This window comes from Spermophilus citellus (assembly GCF_964194105.1).
Source record: "Spermophilus citellus genome assembly, chromosome: 1".
NCBI classification, from domain to species: Eukaryota; Metazoa; Chordata; class Mammalia; order Rodentia; family Sciuridae; genus Spermophilus; species Spermophilus citellus.
The window spans coordinates 152,335,007-152,353,961 of NC_138182.1; the positions used below are offsets into that span (position 1 = coordinate 152,335,007).

The following is an 18,955-nucleotide window of genomic DNA, read 5'->3' on the forward strand; positions in this document are numbered from 1 at the left end:
CCTACTCCAAACATGGAATTGGTCATTTCTCCAAAGAACTCTCTTAGTGGGAATGCATTTAGAAACCAAAATTTGGGTACTAAATATATTTACTGTATTGGGTACAATGTTAAGTATTGAGGTCTGTTTAAAAGTCTTATTTTCCTTATAAGTGTGTGTGTATACACACACACACACCTCAATATATATATACACACACTTAAATACATAAAAATATACTTTCTGATGAACTAAAACAAGTCAATTAAGAAGTATATAAAGTCTAGCTAATTGAACTAAAACAATTTTTAAAATAATACCAACTATGAAAGTCAAATGTAGAATTGAAGAAAATAGGCCTGAGGGAATTAAATGTTTAAGTAATGAATAGAATGTTTAGTAACAAAATGTTCATATATAACTTTACACATAAGAATTCTTAGAAAATATGTAATAAAAAGGCAACATTATATAACAAATACCCCCAAACAACTATACCATGTGGACATTAGCTGGATTGGGGTATTTAAATAGTTAGTATAAATGTAAGTACAATCAGATGTTCATAAGAAAAAAGACTATGATTGCAAGTCAAATATTAAGATTATAGTGAGGGGGAACCCTCAAAGATAAAAAGATAACTTATTAAATTATTGCAATTGCATCTAACCAGGTTATAAAACAAAGATGCTCTCAGGACTAGAGGATGGAAATGTATCTATAATAATTACCACAGAACACAAGAGCTAAAGATCTCAATTTTTGTCTTAACTCTGTCCATTGAACTCCAATTCATTAGAAAGATGAAAGACTATAATTAAATTAAACTAAATGTCTCTTGGTTCTTACATGCTACCAAATGTATAGTAAGAAATTCTGTCAAATATTTTACTCTTTGCAACAAAGAAAGTATTTGCATGACAGTCTTTCCACCTCCATCAGTTTAACTATGGTACTATAATAAGACTCCTCTATTCAGCCACATAGAACCATACCAATTTGAGATGAATACAGGAAAGCACTTTTGCCCTTTGGGCAAATTTTTAATTTTAAAAACTAAATTCTAAATTAGTAAGACTGCATTTTGCAATTGTTAAGGACTTCCGAATAAAAATTTCCAAAACTCTGTATATGAATACACACACATGCATATATACACATATGGATGTATATACAGTCATGTGCTATACAATGATGTTTTGGTTAATGATGAAATACATATACAATTGTGGTCTCATAAAATCATGATCAAACTGAAAAATTCTTACTACTCAGTGGCATTGTAGCTATACCACGAGGTCACAGTTATTGTAACATCTTAGCACAACACATTATTCATGTGTGGTAATGCTGGTACAAACAAACCTACTGTGCCACCAGTCAGATAAAAGTATAGCACATACAACTATTACAGTACATAATACTTGATAATAATGATTAACAACTATTACTGGCTTACATATTACTATGCTATACTTCTTGTAATTTTATACACCTTCTACTCATAAAAAAATACTACAAAACAGTATGCTATGTTACACCATAGCAGCTCCATATATCTTGTGTTTTTCCACATTTCTTGATTGCATCAAGAGGGCATTCAAATTGATCTAGATCATCAAGCTGTGTGTAACTATACAATGCATTGTTAGACAAAAACATTGTTTTCAAAACATAACCACTGTTAAGTGACACGTGTATCTAATTTTACTTCGACTGTACATGGGTATACATAAATGTATGTGTATATACACACATATACATATAACTTGCTTATGGGACAAAAAGAGCTTTGGCATTTCCACATGAAAATTTAAATTTAAAGAATTTCTTTTTATCTTTAATAACTTTTTATTAATAGGAAAGCTACCTATGTCGACTTGCCATTTTCATTTGTTTTGTTTATGGTACCAGGGATTGAACTCAGGGGAACTTAACCGAGCCACATCCCCATCCCAGCACTTTTTTTTTAAAATATTTTTTAGTGGTAGATGGACACAATACCTTTGTTTACTTAGTTTTTTTTATGTGGTGCCGGGGATTGAACCCAGTGCCTCACGTGTGCTAAGCTAGTGCTCTACCACTGAGTCACAACCCAGCCCTACCCATTTCAGCACTCTTTATTTTCATATATATATATATATTTTTAATTGTTTATGGGCCTTTTACTTAATTTATTTATAAATAAATAATTTGGTGCTGAGAATTGAGTCCAATGCCTCACACATGCTAGGCAAGCGGCTAGGCAAGCGTTCTACCACAGAGCACAACCCCAGTCCTTTATTTTCATTTTAAGACAGGATCTCACTAAGTTGCTTAGGGTCTTGTTAAATTGCTGAGGCTGGCTTTGAACTTGTGATCCTCCTGCCTCATGCTCCCAAGTCGTTAGGATTATAGGTATGTGCCACTATCCGCAACTTGAACCTGACATTTTTAGAAATGAGACCCCATGCTTATTCACATTAACTCAATGACTATTTTTTAAAGGAAATTCACAAACTAAAGCTTACTCTTAGAGATTACAATCTAATGACAGAGAAAGAAAACTTATTCAACTACTATTTATGCTTTTTTTAAAAAGTGAGGACATTTATAATTTTTCTACAAATTTTAAAAAATGAAAAGTTTTTGGAAACCTTAGAATCCAATGGTTCTTATAAAATGAAAAGTCAGTGTTCTTCATATTTTCACTGGTCCATTTACCATGACTTAGTGTAACTAGCTTTTTTCCTATAAAAGTAAAAAGATTAAATCTATTAGGTCCCCTTGTTTACTATTCTCCTGATTATTGTCCAGTGAAAAGTCCTGAAAGAGATTAATTAAAGTTCGTAGGCTTCTCTCATCTCAAGTATCTCTGGTACTGAGTAAGGGAGGAGCCATAGATAAAAGGTTTTCCATATTCCATTTAAAGAGTCTTTCTTTATTGTGGACTTTTTTGTGTCTACAGAGGTTTGATCTGTAACTGTAGGCTTTCCCACATTCCATACACTTATAGAGTTTCTCTCCAGTGTGGATTCTCTCATGTTCAGTAAGGAATGAATACTGGCTGAATGCCTTTCCACACTGATTACACTGGTAGGGTTTCTCTCCAGTGTGGATTCTCTGGTGTCTATAAAGATTGGATTTGCAACCAAAGGCTTTCCCACATTCTTCACATGTATAAAGTTTTTCCCCAGTATGAATTTTCCGATGTTCATTAAAGGATGAATATTGGTTGAAGGTCTTCCCACACTCGTTACACTGATGGGGTTTCTGTCCAGTATGAATTCGTCGATGTTCAATAAGGGTGGAGATGCGTGTGAAGGTTCTCCCACATTCTAAACATTGACACAGTTGTTCTCCAGTATGGAGTCTCTGATGTTCAGCTAGGGAGGCAAACTGGCTGTAACCTTTCCCACACTCACTGCATTTATATGGCTTTTCACCTGTATGAATTCTTTGATGTCTATGCAGTTTGGCCCTACAGTTGAAGGCCTTCTCACATTCACTGCATTTATAGAGTTTCTCTCCAGTATGAATTCTCTGGTGCACAGTGAGGGTTGAACACTGGCTAAAGGCTTTACCACATTCCCTACATCTGTAGGGTTTCTCTCCAGTGTGCACCCTCAGATGTTTGATCAGAGTTGAACTGCTGCTAAAAGCTTTCTCACATTCATTACATTTGTAAGGCTTCTCTCCAGTGTGGATTCTCTGATGGGTAAGAAGGGAAGACCTGTGGCTGAAGGCTTTCCCACACTCATTACACTTGTAGGGTTTTTCCCCAGTATGAATTCTCTGGTGTTCAAGAAGATGAAGACTCTGGGTGAAGCTCTTCCCACATTCGTTACAGACATGAGGTTTTGCTCCTGGGTAGATTTGGAAGCATCTCATTATATCAAAATTTTGTGTAAAATTTTTCCCAAAAGTGTAATACATATTGGGTATCCTTTCTATGGGAATACTCTGTTGTGAAACAATAATTTTGTTTATAAATGAGCCTTTCTCTAGTTCAAGACTTGTAGGGTTTCCACCTCCGCTGACGGTTTTTTTGGGGGAGGCTGCCATTTGCCTAAGAGGTTTCTCCTGTACTATGCTCCTCTCAGATTTCACAGTTTCTCCAAAGTTGATGTTCCGGGGACCATACTTAGTGGATTTTTTCTTTATTATTCCATGAGTTGTTGCTTCAATAAAAACGTCCTGTGAAGCAGGGAATTCTTCTATCTCAGGCAAAGTCTTGAAATCTGAAATAAATAAGAAGATTAATGCTTCTTCTGCTGGAAAGGACAGAGGGATAATAAAATTGGCAACAATGCATATAAGAGATTTGATGCCATCTGATCTCAAATGTGGACTTAATCTGGACAGAAATCAGGATGATATAATGGAAAAAGACGGAAAGAGGTTAAGGGGTGATATGGAAGAATATAATAGATAAATTAACACTGAAAATGAAGAGACTGTACCCTGGGAGAAGTAAAATTAGATGCATAAGAACTGGCTGATCAGAAGGTATGAGGAAACAGAACAATGTCAGGTGAATTGCTCAAGTCCAATACTATGAGATTTTCAGTTTCTCATCATTTTCCACTCTGCACATACCAGGGAATGAAACAGGTAACTTGTTTTCACTTTCTCCTTTCTACCCAAATGTCACTTTCCTTATATTTTTTCCCATGTTCTCTCTGAACCCTACATTTCATAATTTAAAAATATTTAGATTGTTTTTCTTAAATTTTGTGATTTTATAGCATAGACTCATAGGAAAGTGATTATAATTTCACAGCAAAGTCTGTGAAAGGGAAAATAGTCTTTCTTAAAAAAGGACTATCAGGCCAAGTGCAGTGGTGCATGCCTGTAATCCTAGTGGCTCAGGAGGCTGAGGTGGGAGGAACTCGAGTTCAGAGCCAGCAACTTAAGTAAGGCCCTGAACAACTCAGCAAGAACCTGTCTCTAAATAAAATATGAAAATGGGCTGGGGTGGAATGTGATAGTCATCATTATACAATGTACATGTATGAAGACTTGAATTGGGTGTCAACATACCTTATATACAAACAGAGATATGAAAAATTGTGGTATATATGTGTATTAAGAATTGTAATGCAAAAAAATACATGTATAATGGCATAAGTTGACATGAATATACTTTATATACAGAGGTACGAAAAATTGTGCTCTATATGTATAATAAGGATTGTAATGCATTCAACTGTTGTCATGTATTTTAAAAAATAATAAAATCAATTTTTAAAAAATGGGCTGGGGAGGTGGCTTAGTGGTTAAGTGCCCCTGAGTTCAATCCCTGGTACCAAAAAAATAAAAGAACACTCAGATTTTAAAAATCACAATAGTCCTGAAGTATGACTGTGTTGAGAATATTTGATCTAAGTTTGAGATGTTAATTATAAAGAAAAATATGGAGTAAATCAGCCATGTGAAATAATTTATCCCTTGTGATTGGAGGAAGAACAACTTTTTCCTACTACCCTTCTATCCCTTTCCTCTTTCTATTTTATCATTGATAAAAAGAAACATACTCTTTTCTTCTAATAAGCTGCAACCAGAAGACTATAATTTACTCGTAGGAATCGTGGGAATAATGAAAATCTGTAAGATAAATGAAATCAATTTGTCTTGAAGCTCAGTTTTATGTGAAAAGATTTACTTTGAGCTGGATTGATTTGGAATTAAAAATCTGTTTTTTTTTTCACTCAATCCATGATTTGATAGATAGGATTAGATAACTGCGATTAGGTAACTGTATGTATTTAAGTGAACTATGTAGCTTAAATTAAATGCAACTGGCCCTGAACATCTCAACAGGGCCCAGTATTTCCAAGAAAGTCACCAGACCACTACCTCTTCATGACCGCTAATCTATAAAGACTCCCTTGTGCCCATTTCCCAGTATCTCACTCACCTGGGCATGTGGCTGGAGGAGCTTCTCTTTCCACCATGCAGGGATCTTCTCCTTGTTGCAACTGGCAAATCACCTTAGGTGTTGAAAATGGAATTCCTGCTTATGTGGAAGGAAATGGAGTTTGAATAAATAGCATAAATAGCAGCCTCAAATAGAACTCACATCCCACTTACTCTGAGCCAAAAAGGCAGAGAAGGCAACTACAGGAGGTGGAATGAGCAGCACAAACACTTATAAGGGGACTGGAGCTTTCAGGTGGTGGATCATAAAGCAGGGTTTACTTCAGAAATAACATAGGGCCCTGGCAAGGAATGCCTCTATGGCAGGGTGTTCTTATGTTTTCAACATCTAAATGTCCTGTATGTTTTGGGGATTTAGTCACTGGCCTACTGCATGGAAGAATATTGATTGGGAGTAGTGTGTGAGAAGAGAATAGCATGAAGATCATCACAACACAAACATTCACTTTCATTTCTACAGGATACAACTTTTCCCAAGGTGGAAACCAGTAGACACTGAATTGCAAAAAGGGAACTCCAAGGTGATTTTCTTGCACATTCTTCATTATAGGCAAAAATCCTTACCGAGTGAGACCAGGCTGCTGTAATTCTCCAGCATCACCTCCCGATACAAGGTTCTCTGGGCAGAGTCCAGATGCAACCATTCATCCTGGCTGAAGAGCACAGCCACATCCCTGAATGTCAAAGACTCCTGGAATGGGAAACCCATTTATACTCACTCAGGACCAATCTTCCTCTATGAAAACTTGATAAGATGGTTACACTGTGATGAATAGCAAGTAACTCTTAAAATGTCTTGGGATTCTAAATATTTCAAATCAGCTACTTAATTTCTTTTAAATACCCAAGGAAAATAATCAGGATACATCTAGAGAGAAGCTGGAAAACTAGAGAAAAATACCACTAACTGAACATAAATAAATATAAAAGAATTTATAAGTCACAAAACAAATTTTAAAAATATAATTATTTAAGAATTGGAAATGTAGCTCAGTGGTGGAGCACTTCCCCAGTATGTGTGAGGCCCTGCATTCAATCTCCAGCACCACAAAACAAAAACAAAAAAGTTAATTTTAACTGAATATTAGGGACTAAAATAGGAACTGTGTATGTATTACCTATGTTCAATCTCATAAAAAATCCTATGGGGAAGATACTACAATTAAATTATTTTTCAAATGAAGAAACATGTTTAGAAAAACTAAGTCAATTTCACATATGATGACATATATTTGTAATCCCAGCTACCTGGGAGCCTGAGGCAGGAGGATCTTAAGTTTGAGACCAGCCTAGGCCACTTAGTGAGACCCTGTATTAAAATGGAAAAGTCTGGTTGTGTAGCTTAGTGATAGATTGTCCTGGGTTCAATACCCAGTGCTGGGGGATATAAAAAAAAAAAAGAAAAGAAAGAAAAAAGAAGAAGAAACAAGAAGAAAGAGGAGAAGGGGTGGGGGCAGGGGGAGAAGGGAAGAAAGAAGGGAAGAAAAATAAGTACCTTTTCAAGGTAAAGCTGTTAGAAAATGTTGGAGCTAGAATTTGAAGTCAGGTAGCAGACCCCTGAACTATCTTGTCTAAATGGGTTTCCATTCACTATGAAAATTAAAGGAATCACAGAACCTGCAAGACTATTTGGTTTCTTAGAACAGAACCCCAGTTAAAGCCCCCCAAAATACAATAAGGCATGAGCTGGGCAGATGGCAACTCTTTTATGAAAGTGCTAAAAGAACAAAACTTCCTATGTTTTTGGTGAGTATTTTGCTGAGAATCCAACAAAATGTAAAGGGTACATTTTAACTTTGCATTTCTACTTCTGGGATTCTACTACCAAATTTTTTTTTAAATAATAATAATAATTACGTAACTGTATAGGGATATTTGTTCACAGATGCTTACTGCAAAGTGACTTGTAAGTCAATGGTTGCATAGGCCGAATACTGAACCTTTAATGTTACATGTATGACAAAAGTGACTTTGAAGATCTGTTTACATTAAAGAGCTGGAGACGAGGGAATGGATCAGCAAATTATAGTACATGTATTCCATGAAATGTTATGTAGTCATTAAATGGAATGAGGTAACTTGGCATGTCTGCCATCAGAATATGAATAATTATTCTAGATTACTGCCCAGGTAGAGCAGAAGTGATCACAATAGTTCTCTTATAATAAGGAACCACTAAGAGTAAGTCACAAGAAGATGATGTGAGGACGAGCAGAGATTGATGTGACATACACTGAAGATGGATTAAAGGGCCACAAGCCAAGGACTGAGGGCAACCTCAAGATGATAAAAAGGACAAGGAAACAGATTTTCCCTTTGGAGTCTTTAGAAAGAACTAGCCCTGCTGAAAGCATGATCTTAAGCCAGTGAAAGTGATTTCAGACTTCTGACTTGTAGAATAAGAGAATAAATTTATCTTGTTTTAAGCCACTGAATATGTAGTAAATTGTTAATGGCAGCAATAGAAAACTAAAACAATGGTGAAAAACTCAAAACAACCCATATATCTACCAATCAGGGAATGGATAAGCAAATTATAGTACATATATTCCATGAAATGTTATGTAGTCATTAAATAGAATGAGGTAACTTAGCATGTCTGCCATCAGAAAATGAACTTAATATATTATTAATTCATATGAAAGAGCAAGTGACAAAACAATCTCTATTTGTTGAAATAGTATACACACACACACACATATAATGGTGCACACAAAATTGTTCAGAAGAATACAAGTTGTCACCCTGATTATTTTCTGATATTTGTGGAGAGGGCTGCAAAACAATCTTTTCCTTATTTCTTATTTCTTTACATCATTAGGTTTACATTATTTCCAGTATGTATGTATTTCCTTTCTTTTAAATTAATTAATTTTGTGATACTAGGGAATCAAACCTACAGCCTCATGTATGCTAAAAATGCATTCTACCATTGAGTTTCACCTCAAAGCTTAAATTCTTTTTGCGAGGTAGGAGATATTGGGGATTAAATGCAGGGATGCTTTACCATTGACCCACATCCCCAGCCCTTTCTATTTTGTATTTTGAGACAGGGTCTTGGTAACTTGTTGAGGCTGGCCTCAAACTTGTGATCTTTTTCCTCAGCCTCCAGAGTACAGGCATGCCTGGTTATCCTTGAATTCTTTTAGATTCCATTTTAATTTATATATGGACTTTTCAGTTATGCCTCTTTGCATTTTTAGTAGCTTCTCTGATAATAACAACATATATTCTTCACCATTCCTAGACTATTTAGAGCAAATAGATTGTTTCACACAGAATGCAAGAACCCAGCAAATATATAGGACACCACAATCCCTTTTACGGTTGCTATAAAGGTTTTTCCAGTTCAGAGTTGACAAGATTCACCAGACCTCACAGAGCATACTCATGAAAGGCTTTTATTTAAAAGCAAAGGATACATGCAGTACAGCAAAAGAAAAAGTGTGCAAGGAACCCCTGGGAGACCAGGAGACATTCCACTGTGATTTCTCTTATTTGCACACACTGACTTTATGCTGGACTCCCTGGATCTGCAGGAGGAACTCTCAGCAGGGGCATTTTATGCAATCAAATAAATCTTGTGTCAAACCATTTAGGTCAGTTTGCAAACTATTAGTAAAGAGGCTACTGGAGGTTGCCTGTACTATTGCATCAACATATATGTACATTTTAAATTCTAACAGATGGGGCAGATTGTGCTTTCTCAAGATGACCAATTAATTTTCTACTCACATATTCTGTGAGCACCCAGTGGAATTCAGTGGAGGTGATGCTATGTGATTTCTAAAGAGAGGTAGTAAAATACACCTTCCACCTGGCTCATGTGGAGCCTGTGCACTATATTGCATGGCCAAGACACATGGAGTTATCGTACATAGATGCTCCATCCAACAGCCCCAGCCCCAGCCCCAGCCTGAGCTAAGACATGTGAGCAACTGAGACTTTGGATGATTCTAGCCCCCAGAATTAAAGTCTTTTGGATTCCAGGTTCTGTATAGTGAATATAAGATGTTTCTGTAGTCCTGACCTAGAGAAACTCTGAGAAGTTATAAATGATGATTGCTGCTTTATATCCCTAAGTTTCTTACTGATAAATAATGCATATTCTTTCATGTTAAAAATACAACTTGATCATTTAAAATTACTGAAATTAGAATACCAGAAGAAGAAACAGAGAATGGAACAAAAGAAATATCTGAAGTAAAAACAGCTGTGAATTTTCCCAAGTTAGTGACAGACACCAAACCACAAATCCAGGAAATTCAGAGAATTCCAAATAGAATATATACCAAAAAATCTACACCTGGGCATATCACATTCAAACTGCAGAAAAACAAACAAGGAGAAAATCTTGAAATAAGACAGAGGGAAAAAAATATCTTACCTGAAAAGGTAAAAAGATAAGATTTTCAGTGAATTTTCTCACTAGAAACTAGACAAGAAAGCAACATAAAATATTTAAAGTATGGAAAAAAGCAGAAATCTACAATTCTACTTTCTTGAGGAAATCATCCTTTACAAGAGATGAGAAGACTCAAATAAACAAAAACTGAGGGAATTCATTGCCAGCAGACCTACCTTGCAAGAAATAGCAAAATAAGTTCCTCAGAGAGAAAAATAATAATATAGGTTAGAAACTTGAATATACACAAAGAAAGGAGGAGAGAAGAGTAAATGAAGATAAATTAAAATCCTTTTAAAAGTTGTTTATTATTGTGGTGCTGAGGATTGGATCCAGGACCTTATACATGCTAGACAAACTCTACCATTGAGCTATATCCACAGCCCTAAAATATTTCTTTTTATTTTTCTTATTCTTAATTTAACTAAGAGATAACTGTTTGCTTAAACCAATAACACCAGTAATGGGTGTTTATAGCATAGGGATGAGTGAAATGAATGACAGCAATGTCATAAGGAATGGATGGACACAATGGAGAAAACTGCTGAGAGGGACCCATACTACCATGAAGCAACAGAATTTTCCTCAAAGGGGGACTTAGACTAGTTGTAAATTTATATTGCAAACATCAAGGCATCTGATAGAAAAGTTTTTAAGGAAGCATAATTGGTGTGTACTGATAGAGGAAGATCTGTCACCATACTGATATAAATACATGGTTGAATAAGTAAATAAATAAATGGGAAGAATGGCAATCCTCCCTGCAGGTTTCCAAATAATTTACATAGATTAAGTGTAGGTGGAATACAGTGATTTCCTTCCAAAGATTATGGTATGGAATGGTGGAAAAAGAGAGTAATGCATTAGAAAAACCTGACAAATGTTACCTCAGCCATATGTTTAAGGTCAACATTTACAGTGATGTCATATTATTAATATGCATTTTCAATATAATTTGATGAATGACACCTTACCTCTGTGGTCTTCCTTTCAAAAACCCACAGCCCCAGTTTAATGATGAGAAAAACTTTAGACAAATCACAATAAAGGGAAATTCTACAAAATACCTGAACACTACTTCTCAAAACTGTAATGGTCATCAAATATGAGGAAAGTCTGAGAAACTAAAAGCTCAGAGGGCCTAAGGAGACATGACAACTAAATGTAATCTGCTATCCTGGATGGAATCCTGAAACAGAAAATAAATATTGGGTAAAAACTATAGAAATGTAAATAAAGTGTGAGCTATAGCTAATAATGAGGTAACTGTGTTGGCTCATTAATTGTACAAATGTAGCATACTAATGTAACACGTTAGAAATATGGAAAACTGGGTGCAAGGTATATATATATATGATAACTAGGCTACTATCTTAGCAATATTTGCCTAAATCTAAAATAGCTCTAAAAAAATAAAGATTCTAGGAAAAATAGTGAAAATACCAATAAAAGGTATCAATTCACTACAAAAAGATGTCATTTATATTACTAATAAGCAATCAGCACCAAGTTTCATGTGTTTTTCCCCAGATGATAAATTATATTACATTGAAATAAGAGATATTTATAAAATCTGGGAAGATTCTACTTTCCCAAAAAAAAATTATGCTTGCTTGCTATTTAATTTTTCTAACAGAAAAATACTAATTTGTCCTACAGTATGCTGAATGAGGATAGAACTTGACATTGGATATCACCATTGAATTATCTCAAATAGGGTAACAACACCTGTAATTGGGTCACCCTGGGTCCCCAGGACACCTAATTGAAAGAATTAGATACTGAATTCACTGTCCACAAAAACTCTTCTACATCTTTCCTTAGCTAAAATAAAATAAGTTTCTCCAGCTTGGAGCTGTGGAAAAGCTCAGATAGTGAAGAGTCTCACCTTTGAGCAGAAGGTATTCCAGGCTATAGCTGGTATTGCCTTGCATGGCATTTTACTGGTCTTTATATCTTTGTTTCCTTAAATATCTATCTCTTTGAAATTAAGGAGTCAAAGTTATGAATACCCTAGTAAAGAGAGATGTACCGGGGCTGGGGTTGTGGCCCAGAGGAAGGGCACTTGCTTCACATGCATGAGACACTGGGTTTGTTCCCCAGCACCACATAAAAATAAATTAAATAAAGATAGTGTATCCATCTACAAATAAAAATATATTTTAAAAAAAGAGATGTACCAAATTTGGCTGGTCCTAAAATAATGCATAGGCTGTTGCTGATGCCAATAATAGTAACAGCTGGTATTTTTGGAAACCAATATGTACTATGTACTGTTCTCAGCATTTTACTTGTATTTTCTCAGAGTAGAACATTAACAGTAAAAAGCTGTCTTGTCTGCAACATCTCTAGTAATTAGAGAAATGTAAATCAAAACTACTCTAAGATTTCACCTCACTCCTGTCAGAATGGCAGTTATCAAGAGTACAAGTCACAGTATGTGTTGGTGAAGATGTGGGGAAAAATGCACACATATACACTGTTGGTGGGAATGCAAATTAGTGCAACCAATCTGGAAAGCAGTATGGAGATTCCTTAGAAAACTTAGAATGGAACCACCATTTGACCCAACTATCCCATCCCTCGGTCTACACCCTAAAGACTTAAAAACAGCCTACTATCGTAACACAGCCACTTCAATGTTTATAACAGCACAATTCACAGTTGCTGAATTGTGGAAGCAACCTAGATGCCCTTCAATAGATAAATGGATAAAGAATCTGTGGAACATATACACAACAGAATATTACTCAGCATTAAAAGAGAATAAAATTATGGCATTTGCAGGTAAACGGATGGTGTTGGATAATATCATGCTAAGCAAAAATAAGCCAATCTCAAAAAAACAAAGGCCAAATATTTTCTCTGATAAGTGGATTCTAATCCATATGGGGAGGTCTGCATTGGGATAAGTGAAGGAACTTTGGATGGGGCGAATGGGAGGGGACAAAAGTTAGAAAAGACAGTGAAATGAGATGAACATCATTACCCTAGGTACATGTATGATTGCACAAATGATGTGACTATTTCATGCACAACAAGAGAAGTGAAAAATTCTGCTCCATTTGTGTACAATGAATTGAAGAGCTTTCTACTGTCATGTATAACTGATTAGAACTAATAAATAAATAAATAGAAAAAAATTGTCTGGATTCAAAAACCAGATGTGTTACCTTAAGCAAGTGACTTGCATCTTTGTGCCTCAGTTTCCTCATCTGTAAAATGCAGATATTAGTAGTCCTCTTGTAAGGACTAAGGAAATCAATACATAAAAGAATAAATTTTAAAAATTTCTTACCAGTGCATAATAATTATGCATAATAATGGGATTTATGTCATATTCATACAAGCACAAAACAGTTTGTTCTATCTCCTTTCCAAGTATCTTCCCTTTCCCTCCCCTGATCCACTTGCTCTACTCTATTGATCTCCCTTCTATTATTATTATTATTTTAATTAGGATATTATCATTATATATACAAATAAACACACACATATACATGCAGAATTCACTAATAAATATTCACTATGCATATAACAGCCTAATTCAGTAGATTTCATCCCCCAGTTCTTCCCGTGGCCTTCCTTCCTCCCTAACTCTCAATCCCTTTCCTCTATTCTATTGGTCTCCCTTCTATTTTCATGAGATTCTCCCCAACACACCTTTTCTTTCTTCTCCCTAGCTTCTGCATATGAGAGAAAACACTCAACTCTTGACTTTCTGAGTCTGCCTTATGTCACTTAGCATGATGTTCTCCAATTCCATCCATTTACCAGTGAATGATATAATTTCATTCTTTATGGCTGAGTAAAACTCTACTGTGTATATATACTATATCTTCTTTATCTAAGAATAAATATTTTTTGTATGTAGTAACAACATAATACTTGGCATATAGTAATTATGTTTTAGCATTTGTTATTAGATTAGTTCTAAGAGGTATGTATATTACTAAACCCACTTAAATTGAGAAAATGAGGTATAAAGAGATAAAATCAGGGCTGGGGTTGTGGCTCAGCAGTAGAGTGCTTGCCTATCATGTGCAACACCCTGGGTTCGATCCTCAGCACCATATAAAAATAAATTTAAAAAAACAAAGGTACTGTGTCCAACTACAACTAAAAAATAAAAATAAAATAATAATAATAAAAAAAGAGATAAAATCACTTGCCCAAGGTCACATGCCTAGCTTGGATATGAGCCCACAAAGTCAAGGTTCAAAGTCCTTGTTTCTGGGCTGGGGATGTGGCTCAAGCGGTAGTGCGCTCACCTGGCATGCACCAGGCGCTGAGTTCAATCCTCAGCACCACATGAAAATAAAATAAAGATGTTGTGTCCACCAAAAACTAAAAAATAAATATTAAAAAATTCTCGTGCTTTCTCTCATGGACTATCTCTACTTTTTGGAAAAGCAGCCAGTCAGAAACAGAGCCTCTGGGATATGGCAGAATAGAAAATTCACAGAAGAGAGACAAACAGGAAAGAGACTGATGTTGGAAGAAAGAATGGAAATTTCATATGGAAATATTTTATAAGGATTTGGGAATGATAGATTGAAACTTTAGGACAAGCCTCAGGACAGAAATTTGGGTGAGATCCTCAGAAAGGTAATGATAAAAGTAATGACACTGGATCTCAAAAAGGAAAAGAGATTTATTAACCAAAAAAGGATGTGTAATAGAACTGCTCAGTGTGATAGAAATGTTCTATGTCTTGTTATCACTGAGTTAAATAGATGTGTACATTTGTGAAACACCATGGAGTAATTCACTTAAAATGAGTGTCTTGTATGTAAATAGACCTTAATACATTTATTTTTTATTTTTTAAAAAAAAAAAGGAAATAAAAAAATCAGAGAATCTGGCTGGGGTTGGGGCTCAGTGGTAGAGTGCTCGCCTAGCACATTCAAGGCCCTGGATTCAATCCTTAGCACCACATAAAAATAAATAAATAAATAAATAAAATGTATTGTATCCAACTACAACTAAAAAATAAATGTTTTAAAAAATCAGAGAATCAGGGGCTGGAGTTGTGGCTCAAGTGGTAGAGTGCTTGCCTAGCACCTGTGAGGCGCTGGGTTCGATCCTTAGCACCACATAAAATAAAGATATTGTACCCACCTAAGAATTAAAAAAATAAATATTAAAAAAAATTAAAAAAAATAAAAAATCAGAGAATCAGATGAAGAGATAAAGGCATCTACTAGACAGTTAATAGGGATAATGGCCAGTTCAACATCATGATTGCCCTAGGCATAGGGAAGGCTTAGCCCTCTGTCCTCCCTAGTGCCAGCCTCAAAACCCAAGCCAGGCTGAACTTCTGGGATATGCCTGTTCTTCTCTAACCAGCAACAGCAGTCCTGGCCTTCAGGAACAACTCCAAATGACTCCACTTTTAGGATATTTCCCCTAAATCTTCTTGGACATTTAGTTCAGTACAATAAACTCCTTGAAGATGGAAATATTCCCATTGTGATGCTCAGAATACTGTACATAGTCAGTGTTCAATAAATGTTCATTGAGAGTCTTTTGATCTTTCCAGTCCTTGCCTCAAGTGCAAAGCCAAAGACTATTACCCTGTACTAAGCTCCTACTGTAATAGGAAGCATATATTCAGCATTGACTCAAATTTTGGTCACGAAGTGAGTTTGGGTAATTAGGAGTGTTTTGGGGACAAAGAAGCACATTCCTCAGCAGCCCCTCAATAAGCCCAGGATCCTAGGAAAAACTTTCAAGGTTCTGGATTCTTTTTTAATGGGTATAAAAATACCTGGAAAAAAAATATGTAAATTTGCTCACATCTCTGAAGCCAGAAGGCAATTTCTAGAAAAGATAAACTTCATTTACTGTCACCTGAGCAGGCAGCAAGTCCGTAGCCATCCCTTCCTTCTTAATTTTCTTGCCAAAGGAGAACAGAGTGCTGACAAGGTAGGTCTGGAAAGGAAAATGGTACCATGAAAAACTCTGGTGTCAAGATGTGGCTTGAAGAGAAGGAGTTACAACTGTCTATAACCTCCATCAGGTCCCAACAAAGCCACATATATTATATAAACCAAAAAAGAAGAATGTTGACCTAGCCAATTTGCCAAACTTCACCCCCTATCTAAGCTATCAGCTTCCTCTAACCAAATTGTGACTCATATTAAAGGGTCTTTCAGAGTTTAAAACTGTATACTCTAATAGTCACAATGAACTTGAATTTCCCAGGGATAGCACTTTCAAACATAGCTAGCTGATCCTAGGCCTGTCTGCTCTGTCTTGCCCTTGCCTCCTGTGGAAATCACAACAAAGGTAGTTTCCCTGAGTGAGCCTCTATAGAGTGCTATGTTCTCAAGAACTGTGAGTAAAACACAATCTGTAAACTTTCCCAACCTCTCTCTCTTGATGTGCGCCTAGCCTTACCATACCAAAATAATATGATTTAAAACACTGTCCCTAGCCCAAAACATATGCCATATAGTTGCTCCAAAATACTGACCCTGCAGAGCTATGCTTAAGGACATCCACAGCTCCAAATAACCCTTCTCTCCCCATATACACATACCAGTTGGGAGGGGTGGAAACGCCAATTGCTCGGTAGATAGCAAGATCAGAGGGTGTCTGAACAGCCAGAGGAGTGTTAGCTTCCTATGCACTAAATCTGTCTTGAGTTTGCAATAGGGCACTCAGGATGCCATCCCTGGCAAGAAAGCAGAATAAGCTGAATGTGCTATGAAATCTCCAGGTGGAGCACCTCAGCCAATCAAGGGAAACTGTTAGAGAAGTAGTTACCTATGATAATACACAATCTTCTCCACAGCAGGAATCCTGAGTGCTTTTAATCTATTATTTTTAAACTTCAGAACAACTTAAAAGTAAATACAGCCATTCTGTATCTGTGCATTCCATGTCCATATATTCAATCAACCTCAGATATAAAACAAAAATTGTTTTGGTATGGAACATGCACAGATTTTTCTTCTTGCTAATGCAAGGGAAAAAAATAAACAATACAGTGTAACAACCACTTACATCAGGTATTATAAGTAATATACGGATAAGAATAGCAGAGGATGCCCATAGGTTATATATAAATACTATATCATTTTATAGAAAGGTCTTGAACATCCAAGGATTTGGGTATCCTAGATGGTTGCGTGAGGTCTTGGGACCAATCCCAAGGAGATGCAGAGTACCGTATTCCTACCACATTCTATGGATGTGAGGAAGACTGGGAACTACGGATTCGGGACATGCCCAACACAACAAAACAAACAAACAAACAAACAAAAAAGAAGGGAGTCCTAGTCCTAATACAAGGTTTAATTTCAGCAATTATCTGGCCACTCTGAGCCCAGGATCTTTATCTATTAAATGGGAACAGTTTTAGGGCAAACCAACCAGCCTATGACTTGGCATCAGATGAGTACCTTCATTTCTAGTGCCGGGCACATGGGCTTTCCCTGCAGATATTAGCTATTGTTGTTTTTATTATTTCTGCTTCGCTAAAGAAACCACAAAAGACTGACAGGCACACGCCCACTGCCATCCCCGGCACACCCCTGCTCGCCTAGCAGGAATGCTCCCTCCCCGAGGGTCCCCCAGATGCCAGTGAGATGGGGCGCAGAACCAGAGCCCCCAGGTCGCCAGCCGAACGGCGCCTCCGGACCTACGGGCCGCGCGGCCCCGCGCAGCTCAGGGCCTGTCCTCGACTCCCCGCAGGCCCTCTCATCCCCATACTGTGGCCCCACTCACACGGAGAGAAGCGCTGGCTCGTGCCACGGCTTGAAATAGGGAGCCGGGAGCGTCTCAGCTCCGGGCGGGCCGTCCTAGTAGACTCGGGATCCTAACACTCGCCAAGAGCCCCCCAGAAAGGCCGCGAGCAGTCCCCTCCGTCCCGCGAACCCCAGAAAAACTACGACTCCCGGCATTCCCCAGGCCTCCGCCGACTACACTTCCCAGAGGGAGCCGCGGCAAGTCGACCTCCGGCAGATTAGTCTCTTCCCGGCCCGAGTGTTCCCGGCCGAGTGTTCCCTGTTCCGGAGTGTTCCCGGCCGAGTGTTCCCTGTTCCCTGCGAATCTGCAGTGCCAGGGAGGGAGCCTGGGGCAAATAGGATGGGTAGTCTCCTGCCCTTGCTGCCCTGGTCAGCCGCCAGTCTTGTTTTGTTAGGTGGCAACATGAAGCAACTAAACAAAACCCTAATTTAGATGTATTTAGGAGAATCAGTATGCTGTAGTTTCCACTACTAGTCATGATTATTTTTAATGACCTTACGCATAAGATGGGTGTAGGTACAGTTAAAAAGCAATCGAATGCTCAATAAACGCCTGGCTGAACTTAGCCAAATTTTTGGAAGCCTTGTCCACAATGCTCCCCGTGGTATCTTCCTTGTTATCAGCGTTCCTTTGCTTAGTATTATAGTTACACCGTATGTATGTGTCCCTAAACCGTGTTTATATTGTTCTTCATATAAATGGAATCTGCTATATAAAGTTGGCCCTCCCTATCTACGGGTTCACTCGTCGGTGGAGTTAACCAAAAAGAGTTTAAATCCAGAAAGTTCCAAAAAAGCAAGTTAAAATTTAGATTTTGTTTCACTGCAGGGTACTATGCTGGATCCATGAATGAAGTGATGTGGAGGCACTGCATTAGATATAATACATAATGTAGAG

At 37.0% G+C, this 18,955-nt stretch overlaps 1 protein-coding gene across 6 annotated transcripts; it reads right to left on the reverse strand.

Annotated features, from left to right (window-relative positions):
- Positions 1–352: 352 nt before the first annotated feature.
- On the reverse strand, positions 353–18,183 carry ZNF354C (zinc finger protein 354C). 6 transcript variants are annotated; one of them, XM_081285443.1, is made up of 6 exons: positions 17,075–17,122; positions 16,848–17,003; positions 16,157–16,237; positions 6,463–6,589; positions 5,879–5,977; positions 353–4,199 (listed from the first exon to the last, which is right to left on the reverse strand). In XM_081285443.1, exons 3-6 carry the CDS (start codon positions 16,181–16,183, stop codon positions 2,824–2,826), a joined length of 1,629 nt encoding a protein of 542 aa, XP_081141569.1. In that variant the 5' UTR covers positions 16,184–16,237; positions 16,848–17,003; positions 17,075–17,122; the 3' UTR covers positions 353–2,823. The 6 variants fall into 6 exon arrangements, with proteins under 6 accessions (XP_081141569.1, XP_081141570.1, XP_081141568.1 ...); XM_081285444.1 differs by lacking the exons at positions 16,848–17,003; positions 17,075–17,122 and adding an exon at positions 18,038–18,183 and having other exon boundaries at positions 5,879–5,974; XM_081285442.1 differs by lacking the exons at positions 16,848–17,003; positions 17,075–17,122 and adding an exon at positions 18,038–18,183.
- Positions 18,184–18,955: the final 772 nt, after the last annotated feature.